Source organism: Cibotium barometz, chromosome 41 (genome assembly GCF_041138505.1).
Source record: "Cibotium barometz isolate CiBa-2024 chromosome 41, ASM4113850v1, whole genome shotgun sequence".
In the NCBI taxonomy this organism is placed as follows: domain Eukaryota; kingdom Viridiplantae; phylum Streptophyta; class Polypodiopsida; order Cyatheales; family Cibotiaceae; genus Cibotium; species Cibotium barometz.
The window spans coordinates 19723691-19735252 of NC_141086.1; the positions used below are offsets into that span (position 1 = coordinate 19723691).

The 11562-nt window shown below is 45.2% G+C and overlaps 1 protein-coding gene across 7 annotated transcripts in view; it reads left to right on the forward strand.

Moving 5' to 3' along the window:
* The first annotated feature begins 458 nt into the window (after positions 1 to 458).
* The window catches only part of LOC147614747 (zinc finger CCCH domain-containing protein ZFN-like), a 46469-nt gene continuing 35365 nt past the window's right edge, over positions 459 to 11562 (forward strand). For 2 of the 7 annotated variants that reach the window (XR_015262972.1, XM_086780073.1), the window contains exons 1-5: positions 485 to 799; positions 990 to 1092; positions 1311 to 1474; positions 1581 to 1643; positions 1854 to 1973. Coding sequence is in view for 4 of the 7 variants with exons in the window: in XM_086780073.1 (XP_086636199.1) it covers positions 1080 to 1092; positions 1311 to 1474; positions 1581 to 1643; positions 1854 to 1973 (360 nt within the window). In the remaining 3 variants the exon portion in view is untranslated. Of the gene's footprint in view, positions 800 to 989; positions 1093 to 1310; positions 1475 to 1580; positions 1644 to 1800; positions 1974 to 11562 lie in introns of those variants that run through there. The other 5 variants (XR_015262974.1, XM_086780075.1, XM_086780077.1 and 2 more) reach the window with 4 other exon arrangements.

The following is an 11562-nucleotide window of genomic DNA, read 5'->3' on the forward strand; positions in this document are numbered from 1 at the left end:
GTCGAGAAAAAGACAACAGTTTTGACGCGTGGATAGCAGCACACATGGTAGGGGCATCATTTCTTTAAATAAACATTCTAAAAACAACTTCAAGTGTTTATTTACAACCATCCAATTTGGACATTCTTTTAAAAACTAGTACTAATTATCTTTTAAAAACTAGTACTAATTATTCAAAAAAAAGACTTTAAGAAAGGATTCCATGTACCATTTGAAAGGAAGATTGAGCTTTTTGTAGATGTGGTTATTTATATAATACTACTAAGGTATTGTGCTCTTTCTATCTCCTTGTGATTGGATCCAAATGGCGGGATAGTCGGCGGAAGTATGTCCGAATAAACAGAGGATGACGTGGAAGAGAATCATTGGTGGAAAAGGTGGGGAACGTGTGGGGACGTGCAGGCCTGACGTGGAGCTGACGTGCGGGTGGTCATTGTCACTAGCTCACCTTCGCTTTTTTTTTTTTTTTTTTTGGAACCCCCCGGGCCCAGCACTTTGGTCCTCGCGGATCCCTGTAGCATCCTCCTGATACACAGAAGCTTCTTCTTGACCGCCATAGCCAAAACCTTCTAAACTCTAATATTCTTGCATCGCACTACATTATATGGAACAGTATCAGCTCGCTTTGGCCAAGCATTTCTCTGCGCTTTCTTCATCTAGCTGTAGCAACCCCCCTCTTGGCCCCCGCCCCCGCTTGCAGACGATTTTCACTTGCAGAATTCGCAGTATCCATATCATCATCTTTGTCACCCGCAGCATGCAGCGATCGCTTTCTCTGCTGATACTTCACATCGTCAAGGTACTCTCTCTCTCTCTCTCTTTCCATCTCTCTCTCTCACACACACACACACACACACACACACTCTCTCTCTCTCTCTCTCTTTCCATCTCTCTCACACACACTCTCTCTCCCTCCCTCACACACACACACACACACAAGAAAATCAACTTTGAATCGCTTTTGTTTCATTCAATCGCTCGACAATAAGGTTCACGATCGCGCATGCGTATGCGGCCTTTGTATCGGACATGTCTGATTCACGATGGCTGATGACCGATGCCCAGTGGACTGATTTGCCATGCCAAAAAGAGGTAGCCTTTACATTCTGATTTGCCACGCCGAAACGGGAAATCTTCTTCACGCAGAAAATTTGAATGCGAACCCTGCTGCAGCACACGCCCCATTTTTGCATTTTCTCCACCATTCCCTTCTTTTTACTTCTAAAAGCCCTCACTTTTAACCATGGGTAATGGCCTCTCACGAGTCTTAGCCGTCTGCAAGTATATATTCTGATGATTCTGTGTTGCAGAACCAATGTGGCAGATAACAGTACAACCTCCTGACGAGGCTGATTTCACCTCAGGCCCTCTCCCGGATCGGCCTGGTGCACCAGACTGTCTCTACTATATTAGGAGAGGTGTGTGTGGCTATGGTGCGGGCTGCCGGTTCAATCATCCTCCCAACAGAAATCTGGTGCGACTTCTTCACAATAAAGGAAATTCAGTTCTTGAGCTTCCTAAGTAATAATGCATATATTTATAAAGAAGATGCATCAACGAACAATCTGTTGCCAATGCAGGCTTCAGCATTAACCAGAGACAAAGGAGAATATCCAGAGCGAGTGGGGCAACCTGAATGCCAGGTTTGACCTTTCTTATTCCTATGCTCGAGTGATAGCAAAGTATGTGTTTACTTAAGTGTGGTGACAGGTGCTTGTAAGCTTCATGAGACTAATGTGGGGACTAATGCTTGGAAGCTCCATGAGACTAGTCTGACCATGCAATGCCTTTCTTTTGAAGCTAACAAATGAGCAGCAACATGTCATTCGCCTGACTCAAGATTTACCCTGCAGTACTATCTGAAGACGGGAACATGCAAGTTCGGTTCAACTTGCAAATTTCATCACCCGAGGGAAAGGGCTGGAATGTTGAAAAGAGTGTCAGTGAATATAGCAGGCTTTCCACTACGGTCGGTGTGTATCCATCACATTTTTTCTCCTATATCATTAATACTTACATTTGTATTAATAGCATTCTTTGCTCTGGTTTTAAAACTAAGGTTGTAGAGAACAACATTTTTGCATTTGCGGTAACTTGATATGACAACATTTACCTTCTCTTTAGTTTGATGATAATTTTGGGATTCTTATTCACAATGCTTTATTGTAACGTTGGCTGTGTTTCTTTTTGAAATGAACCATAAAGCATCTGGTTAGCCTTTTTATTCTTTTTTTTTATAAAAATAAGAGCACAAAAAAGTCTTCCATTTACAATATCTTTTACTTCACCATGGCCAGTGATACAAGGGAAGATAGGGGCTGACACTGAAACACATACATCATCTTTGGTTTCCTGCGGCTCCTGACCAAAAGGTGTTTTTGGATAATAACTTGCCAGATCTACCACATTGGCTTGCATCAAGTTTTTGCTCTTGCAAGAGTAAAATATCCATGGGACCTTCTGTGACTGCAAAGTGAAGCTGGTTCTTGATAAGCTGTTTCTCACAACGTGGAAAAACACTACCAAGTCCCTGTATGTTTCATGAGACAATCCTCATGAAGACAAGGACTGAAAGTTGTGACCAGATCTCATGTGGTCGATGTAGAAAGACCCGCTTTTGAGGCGGGAACGAGTCTTGCATTAGTGAGGGAGGGGAAATGCTCCAAGGAGAGGTCCGCCACTCCTTCCCATTCCGGGGAGAAATCTTTTCCCTTCTCAAGTAATGTGTCATCATCATTACAATCCGATTGCAATGCATAGTGTGATGTACATCATTACATTTCAGCTGCAATGCATCCTCATCACCCGTGACAACCCCACTGCAAAGCATTCTCATCCTCTGCAGGATCATCATCATGTGTAGCCAGGGATGCGAAGGGGTTAGGGTGTTCCACTGTAGGTGCCGATGCAGGGATGGGGGTCCCGGGATGCCTGCCATCCCTCCATCGTTCTGTAGTATGCTGAGGTGCATGAGCGGTTGTAGGAGGAGACATCTTATCGTCATGCCCCCATGCTGCCTCCTAATGTGGCCTCTGGATCTGGGACAATCTCTAGCAAGATGACCCTGCTGACAGCAAATACGGCACTGATCTGCTCTGCTTGTAATATATATTGATAATGTGAGCCATCTAGTCTCTGTAACAAGATGTAACCATCAATGATGGATGGGTCAGGAACAAGAACCAAAACTTGGGGTACTCCATCAGAAGTGGCAGTAACCGCCGCGCTGAAGTAGTTTGTGGAAGTAAACAAAGGTAACCTTTGGCATGATGCATCATCCTTCTCCGAAGATGACTCAACAGCTTCATCACCCTGACCCAATAAATCATCATTCTGCAATGCATTGTGTGTGGGTGATGCATGAGTCTGTGTCCCAACATTCTCACCATGAGAGCGGCTACTCGCCACTCTTGGAGGAATGCTGACCGAGATGGAGCCCTAGGCTGTGTTGCCCGAGAGGCATGCTTGCATCATCTCCTACTACCCCTAGCCCTAGGGTAATCCCTAGCAAAGTGCCCCTGCTGGAAACAGACCTGGCATTGGTGAGGCCTACCTTCAATCTCCATACATTGCTTCAACAGACTGTTAGGTCCTGGAAGCACCACCATGTCCTCAATCAGTTCACTGTCACGAGCAAGCACCCTAAATGTGGGAACAATGCTGAACAGCAGAAAGGGGCTGTCACGTGCATGCCCATGCCATGGCTAATCTTCAGCATGAACAGCATAATGCCTGATTAGGACGGCAATTAGGACAACATTTAGGTCATCAACATCATCATTATCATCCTCATCATCATCATCAGCATCATCATCATCATGGAGGGTATGGGAACCCAGTCAGCAGCCATAAGGAGCACCCATCCAGCAGTCGGCAGCCCATAGGGGACTCAAGCAGCTGTCGGCAGCACCAGGCCGACAACAGTCCATGCTGACCGACCAGCACGTCAGCATCTATACAAACATAAAGTCAGCATTCGCATTCATATTCAGTCATTCATCATTTGCAGAAGTAGCATTCAACATGAAGCATGTAGAAGGGGCTAGAGCTCACCCCTTTGGGGGTAGACCAATAGCCTAGCAAATGTACAGACTTTTCAGTTACCTTTTTGTACCATATAAATACAAGAAAACCTGATGCCAACTCTCTCTCTCTCTCTCTCTCTCTCTCTCTCTCTTCTTCTGTCTCCTCTGTCTTAATCATGTGTATTCAGCATCTTGTTCTTAATTAGGCTTAGGGCTGTGGATCAGTACAACAAGGCTTCCGTGCATGCAACATTGGTATCAGAGCCCAGGACCTGCACCAATGGTTTGGACATATTATGGGCACAATATGAACACATTTTATGACATTTTTGATGACTTTTAATGGCCTGAAAAGTAAAAACCGACCTTATTACGACTTGCTATCACTTCCCTAAATGAGTAATTACAATGATTGTCATAGATCCATCATCCAATGTATATGAATACTATGCTTGAACTAATGCTCATTGTCCTCCTCTATGCGTTAATCGAAAATGCTGATTTGGAGATGTACTTGGCTGATCCAAATTGTTAGACTGCATGTCCTTGGTCTTGGCTTTGCAATCTCTGTCTTTGAATGGTTATGAAGAAGACACGACTTGCCTTTATATAGGGAAGTGATAGCAAGTTGTAATCCGGTCGGTTTTCACTTTTTAGGCCATTAAAAGTCATCAAAAATGTGTTCATGTTGTGCTCATAATATGTTCCAACCATTGGTGCAGGTTCAACAAGATGATGTCTCGGAAAAAGGTTTTTCGGAATCCGCAAATGCATCTTCATCTTTCTAGATGACATCCTTATCTTCTCAGGGACTACCAAGCAGCATGAGTGAGATATTTTACAACTCTTGTAGGACAATGAGTTGTTTATCAATGCTAAGAAAAGTGAGTTTGGTGTACTGGAAATACATTATCTTGGGTACATCATTAGCTCTTCAGGTATTAGTCTCGACCCTGAAAAGGTACGGGCTAGATTAAGTTGGGATATTCCCAAGATAGCCCAAGAAATCCGCTCATTTGTGGGTCTTTGTTAGGCCTATAACATGCATATGGACAAATTTTTTGACCTTGCAGCACCTCTCACCAACTTGCTCAAGGGCGTGAAGACTCGTTGCCAAAAAGTGTTCGTTCTATATCAAGATGGTAGGCCAATGGCTTATTATAGCGGCAAGTTGAATACAGCCGAAAAGAACTATTCGGTTTATGATAAAGAGCATTTGGGGGTGATGACAGCGCTTAAACATTGGAAACATTTCCTTCATGAGACAGATTTCATAGTTAAGACATATCTTAAATGGTTGCAAACCATGCCAAGTGCCCAATGGATTGACAGGCAATCTAGATGGAGTCAATTGTTCCAACAGTTTGGGGGAATGATTGAATACGTTCTTGGTAAAAATAATCCCGTTGTTGATGCTCTAAGCCATAAAGGCAATTCAAACCTTGCAGGAGTTCATTGTGCCCAAACCTTGCAGGAGTCCACTGTGCCTGAAATTTGAGAAAAAGACTTGGAAAGTATGAAGGCACAGTATGCGAATTCGGGACTCGGTATCAGTTGGCCCTCGGTTCAAAACTAGGCCACTACAGTATATAGGATGTTTGGTTGTTTTTCAAGAACTGCCTATGTGTACTCAAAGAAAAGCACCAAGTACTTCTCCATGATGTCCATGATTCTCTTGTCAGAGGTCATAAGAGGTATCAACAGTACACTGGAGAAGTTAGAGCGGTCATTTTATTGGCCCAAAATGTGACGGGATGACTACTAACACATCCAAGTGTCACGTGCATCCTGCACTTGGATGCCACGTAGACATATCTGTACAGAAGGTGCAGGACGTGGGATGGTGAACTGGTCCCATGTGAGCCCAGTCTGGGACGAGTCATCCAGGGATCCATCTCAGTTGTCCGAGGTCAGGTGTGCATTGTCTTGCACAGGAGTCTAAGGTCAGGTGTGCACTGTCCTGCACATGAAACAGTGCCAGTCCGCGCTGTGAGTCTCCCTCTGGAATGATGTTAGTGATTCTGTGTATCTGGTATGGTACGGATGCCAGATCACTGAGTAGTTAGTTAGGGTTTGCGTTTAGAACAAGGGGCGAGCCCATAGGGCTACCCCGGGTCTTTGTGTGGGCATGGGGATAGTGTGGAACCACCCCCATGAGGGCCAGGAAGGCCCTGGCTGAACCCACCAGCCATGGAGGGACTGTAGGACAGCCCTAGGGGCAAGCTAAAGGCAGATTTCAGGAGATACAGCCTTTGTGTGGCTGTAGGGCAGGTATGGGGCAGCCCATACAGGCTACCCAGCCCTCAAGAGGTTTGCAAAAGCACTGTCTAGCCATCCAGAAGCAGGTGCATGATGCCCAGCCAGTTAGGAAAAAAACGCAGCATTTTATGTGATTTATTTCAGCATTAAATGCTGAAAGTACTCAGTCATGGGACATTTATTGCTAGTAGCCTGAATTAATGCTGGCCGACTGCTGTTGATAGAGTAGTATAAAAGGGTGAGCCCACAATCCCATAATATCATCTCATTTCTCACCAAGAGCTCAAGCATAAAGAGGCTAGACAAGCCAAGAAGGTGCTAAGCAAAGGGGTGAAGGACTGCAGGTCAAGGGCAGGGATTTTCTAGCCAAGAAAGGTCAAGGATTTCTATATTTTCTTTCAGATTTACATCATTCTAATAAAGCAAATACACCATCCGTGGTGGGGGCCCTATAGAGGGTATTTGGGACCCAATACTGTGTCCTCTCTCTCTCTCTCTATTTTATGCACATCTTCATTCAGTTTGTGCGTTAATTCCGTTGCGAAAAGAGTGCTGATTTCTGGGCATTGAAGTTACCGATTCTTCTCCGAAGCTTCCGCATGTTACAGTGGTATCAGAGCCTACTTCAAATGCAAAGATTCAACAAAGAAACCAGAATTTGTTCTCGCTCGTGTGGTTGGCTTTTAGACGCCGGTGGACTACCCCTTACGGAATGACTCCTGTCCCTCGAAGAACAGTTGGTTTTCAGTCTCCGGAAGCCTCCAGACGTCTCCCACACAGATAGTGGATGATCAGATTGCGTTTCGGAAAGGAAGTGCATTTTCCTGCTATGGCGAGCTTCGACGACGAGAGAGACCAAGAACCATGGGACCATAGTGCACCAGACAGCCTAGCTAGGGCACCAGGCTTGAGTGTTACAGACATGTTCCAGCAGATGATGCGAGCAATCGCAAAACAGACAACCAAGTTGGATGAGCAGAAGGCGCAGATCTTGGCTCTGGAAGAGCGTACCTGTTCTCCAGCGTCGCGTTTTCCATCTCCTTCTCTCTCTCCTTCCGTATCCCAGATTCCAGATCCTCGACACATAGGGACCCTCTCGCGGGGTCAGAGCCGCAACCAAGCTCTTTGCTTGAGTTGCAGATGCGTGCATTGGAGATCCGACAACGAGAAGACGAAGCCATGCGACGCGTGGAACACGAGCGTTACCTCAAAGCTTTGGACGCCAGATTGACACCGACGGCACCCTCGAATCATTTTTCCGAGAAAATGAACTTCAGTAAGTATAATGGTAAACTCGACCCACAACTCTTTATTCATGGTTGCATCAGTTTGAAGCTTACTTTGCCGCAGTTAGAAAAACAGCTACTGACAGAGTGTTCTTAGCCAGTTGGTACTTGGAAGGTGAGGCCATTCCTTGGTGGACTCAGTGGGCTCATGCCCACACCAGATTAGGTATGGTAGCTTATGTGTGGGACGAGTTTGTCTGCGACCTTAAGCAGTGGTTTCTACCGCCCCACTACCTTGAGCGACTCGAAGACGAGTTCAGGGGAGCGCGTTAGAACGCGCAACTAGTCCTTCAGTTTGCCAATAGAATTTCGACTTTATGTCTGCAATTAGGCTTATCTGATACGGACAAGAAAGGGTAGTTTTTGTATGGCCTTGACATGCAAATCCAATGGGAGGTGCGTATGTTTAGGCCAGCCACCTTTGAAGACGCACTCTCGCTTGCGCAGAGTGCAGAAATGAAACATAATGGTGGCAAGCCCAAGACTTCCCAGCTGGCTTCTCCCAGGGCTACCACCTCGGGGGGCAAAGGCCAGAACCAGACGGGGTCTTCCCCAGGACAGAGTCCGGGAGCCTCTGGCTCCAAGAACTCGAACAATGCGTCTAAGCTTATTTCCAGGTTAACTTTGTGAGATTTGTAAATTTTTGACCTGAAATTGCACAAATTGCCTGTTGAAATTTGGGGCTTTTCACCATTGAGCCTGCAATTGCAACATTGGCACATATTGGCATTGATTTCAATAGATTTGGTGCATAATTGCACTAGAAATTTGGGGATTTTGCAAAAATTGGCACTATTTGCAGGCAATTTTGGATATTACAGGCACATTTGGTTGGGACATTTCTTCCAATTTTTTGGGAATTACAGGCGCATTTGGTTGGCATTGGGCATTTCCCCCAATTTTTGGGCATTTACAACATTTGGTATAGGTGACAATCGCAATAGGAGATTTACAGCTACCATTTCATATTCTCTAGGATAGTAATGAGAAAATTCAAAAAAACTATCGAAGTCGGAATTTTAGATAAATGATTAATTTATTCCTCATAGGAATTCATGATTAGTTTTAAATTCAGTTAAGCAAAATACTCAATGAATGAAATTCAGTAAAGTAGTAATTGAAATATTACCCTTCGAGAAAGATAGTTCAGGAGAACCTTTCTAGACTCAAACCCTGAATCAGACTATGACCAAGACATAACTCCTTCGTCAGTTTCAAGAAAAGACGATGTGACCAGTTCACAAAAATTCACTCAATCACCCACTGAATCTGAAATCAAGTTAAGAACCCTTGATTCTGATCTGAGGATCAAGGTTACAAAATTCAAGAAATTCTGTTGGAATTTTAGACCTGTGATCTAGAAGTGAAAGATGTCTAAAGGGAAGGGGGAGTTAGCAAATGCATGGAATGTACAAGCACGAAAGCAAGCAATCATTACAGTGCGCAGATTCTTTTATGCGGAGGACATTCCCCATTGGAAAGTGAGGAGTCCTTACTTTTTGGAGATGGTGAAGGCAATTGGACATGCTGGTCCTTATGTGCCTCCATCTTACCATTGCTTGCGCACCACTGAGTTAGTGGATGAGGTCAAATGCATTGATCGTGAGATCATGGGTGTGTGCGAGAAATGGAAAAAATATGGATGCACCATTGTTTCTGATGGATGGTCAGACACTAGTCGCATGCCTATCATAAATTTTCTTGCATGCTCCATTCATGGCACTGTATTCTTGAAATCTATGCACACTATTCTTGAAATCTGTGCACACATCTGGGAAGTTCAAGTCTAAGGATTTCAAGTCTAGGGAGTTTATTTTCCAGCATTTAAAGCAGATTATCATTGAGGTTGGCCCAACAAATGTTGTGCAGGTATGCATGGATAATGCATCGAATTGCGTTCGGGCTGGGGAATTGGTTGAACAGGAGTGGCCGACCATTTTCTACGCTAGATGTGCATGCCATTGCTTGGACCTCTTGTTTGAGGACATTGGCAAAATTTCTTGGGTTGCAAAAGTGATAAACCAAGCAACTCTAGTTAGCACATTTGTCACAAGGAAGTCCACAATGTTGGCATTGTTTAGAAAACTCAGCAAGAAGAACTTGGTGAAGCCTTCAACAACTCGGTTTGCCTATTTTTTTATTATGCTGGTTACTCTCTTGGATGAGAGATGCATGCAGGGTGTGCGCAACCTGATGATTGATGATAAATTTGTAAAAATGAAGGCATCAAAGACCCCTCAGGCAATTGAGGTGTCAGACATTGTGTTCTCTGCATCTTTTTGGCAAGAGGCAAGAACCATTGTCAAGATATGTGCTCCCATTTTGAAGATTCTTACATGATGACCCAACACTTGCACTACCGCTGACTTGTGCACTTCCGTGTGTGCCCATTGATGCGGACCCTGCACCCTGAGATACATCTCCACCCATATCATCCACCAAAGCATCCACAAAAGCCTCTTGGCCATGAACACCACTACGACTGTCTGCATGCAACCTTCTGCAAACATCTTTTAACCTCTTCTGATACATTTGCGCACACCATGGCCAACCAAGCCCAAAATATGTGCTCGAATGCGCGGGCCTCCATCCCATTGATGAGGGCAATAATTGCATTTACAGGTGAATTGCCCTTTCCCAAGGGCCTTTACTTGGATCACATATTGCCACTCCAGACGCTTGGATCGACCCATCTGTAAAAAGGGTGATTTAGACAGAACTTCGTTAGAGGTTGAAGAGGCCGACATTGGACACAAAATTCACGTTTGAACAAACTTGACTCTTGAACTTTGAAGTATGAACTTTGAAGAGGGCTCAGAGCCTCAGGGGGAAGGCACACAGTACACACTTGTAACTTTGTATTATGTAAGTTCAAAGTTGTGATTCTGTGCAGTGTGAACTTGTAAGTTGTCACTGCACATGCATGATGCCAGCAGCCACACACAGTGCATTGGTGCACACTGCACATGCCGATGGCCCAGCAGCCTGCAGGCAGCAGCATTGCTCATAGCTCAAGTCTCACGAGAGGGGGAAGGGGGGGCGAAGGTAGAAAAAAGGTGGGTGCAGGTAGAGAAGAGGGAGGCGCAGGCTGTAGATACTAGAAGGGGGCGCAGGCTGCATCGGATTCCGTGCACGGTGCAGGCAGAAAAAGCATAAACTCGACTCATACGATGCCGGGTGTACCTGGGAGGCTGGGTGACGGGTCCTGAAGGCGAGCCTTGACTCGTGAGTCGTGACTTGGAAGTTGGGTACAGGTGACAGTAGCTCAACAGTCCACCATCGGGTATAGGCGACAGCAGCCGCGCAGGGGGGGAAACGTCAAATCGGCATCGGCAGACCAAAAACCCAAAAGGCCCAAAATTAGGGCACCGTACGGTATACCCTATCGGACGTGGGCAGCAGTACGGAATTTGAACCGGACGCATTGGAAAAAAACCATGCTTATCCTCCTACATGAGCATAATATCCTTAGGACCATCTATCATTGCAAGGTGATAATGGTTCCTGATGACCTACTTCCGGCAGTGAGGAAAGACGTTGCTGAGGTCTTGCACATTCCATGAGAGTTGCAACTTTCATGGTGAAGAGGTAGAAAACATGGCATGAGATCTCGTTTGGCGCCTCTCAATGTCCCTATAAGGGGCGGAAAGTTATCAAGTGTGATGAAAATCAGGAGCATAAAACATCATCGTCAACATGGACATCATCACCAAGATGCTGCAAGGTGTGTACATCTGACTCATGCGTGCACACTCTATTGTACATCACCATGCAATACATCCTCATGCAATAAATCCCTATGTAATACATCCTGCTCTGAAGGTGATGCGTCAACATCCGCAACTGTCCTACTAAAATGGGATCTCATGTAATCATCAGGTGGATCATGAGTAGATGCACATCTGTCAACCCGTCTATAAACCCAAACACGCCAAGGTTTGGGGGTAGGAGGGGATTGAGGGGCCACAAGCTATGTCGCCTAGGAGACACGT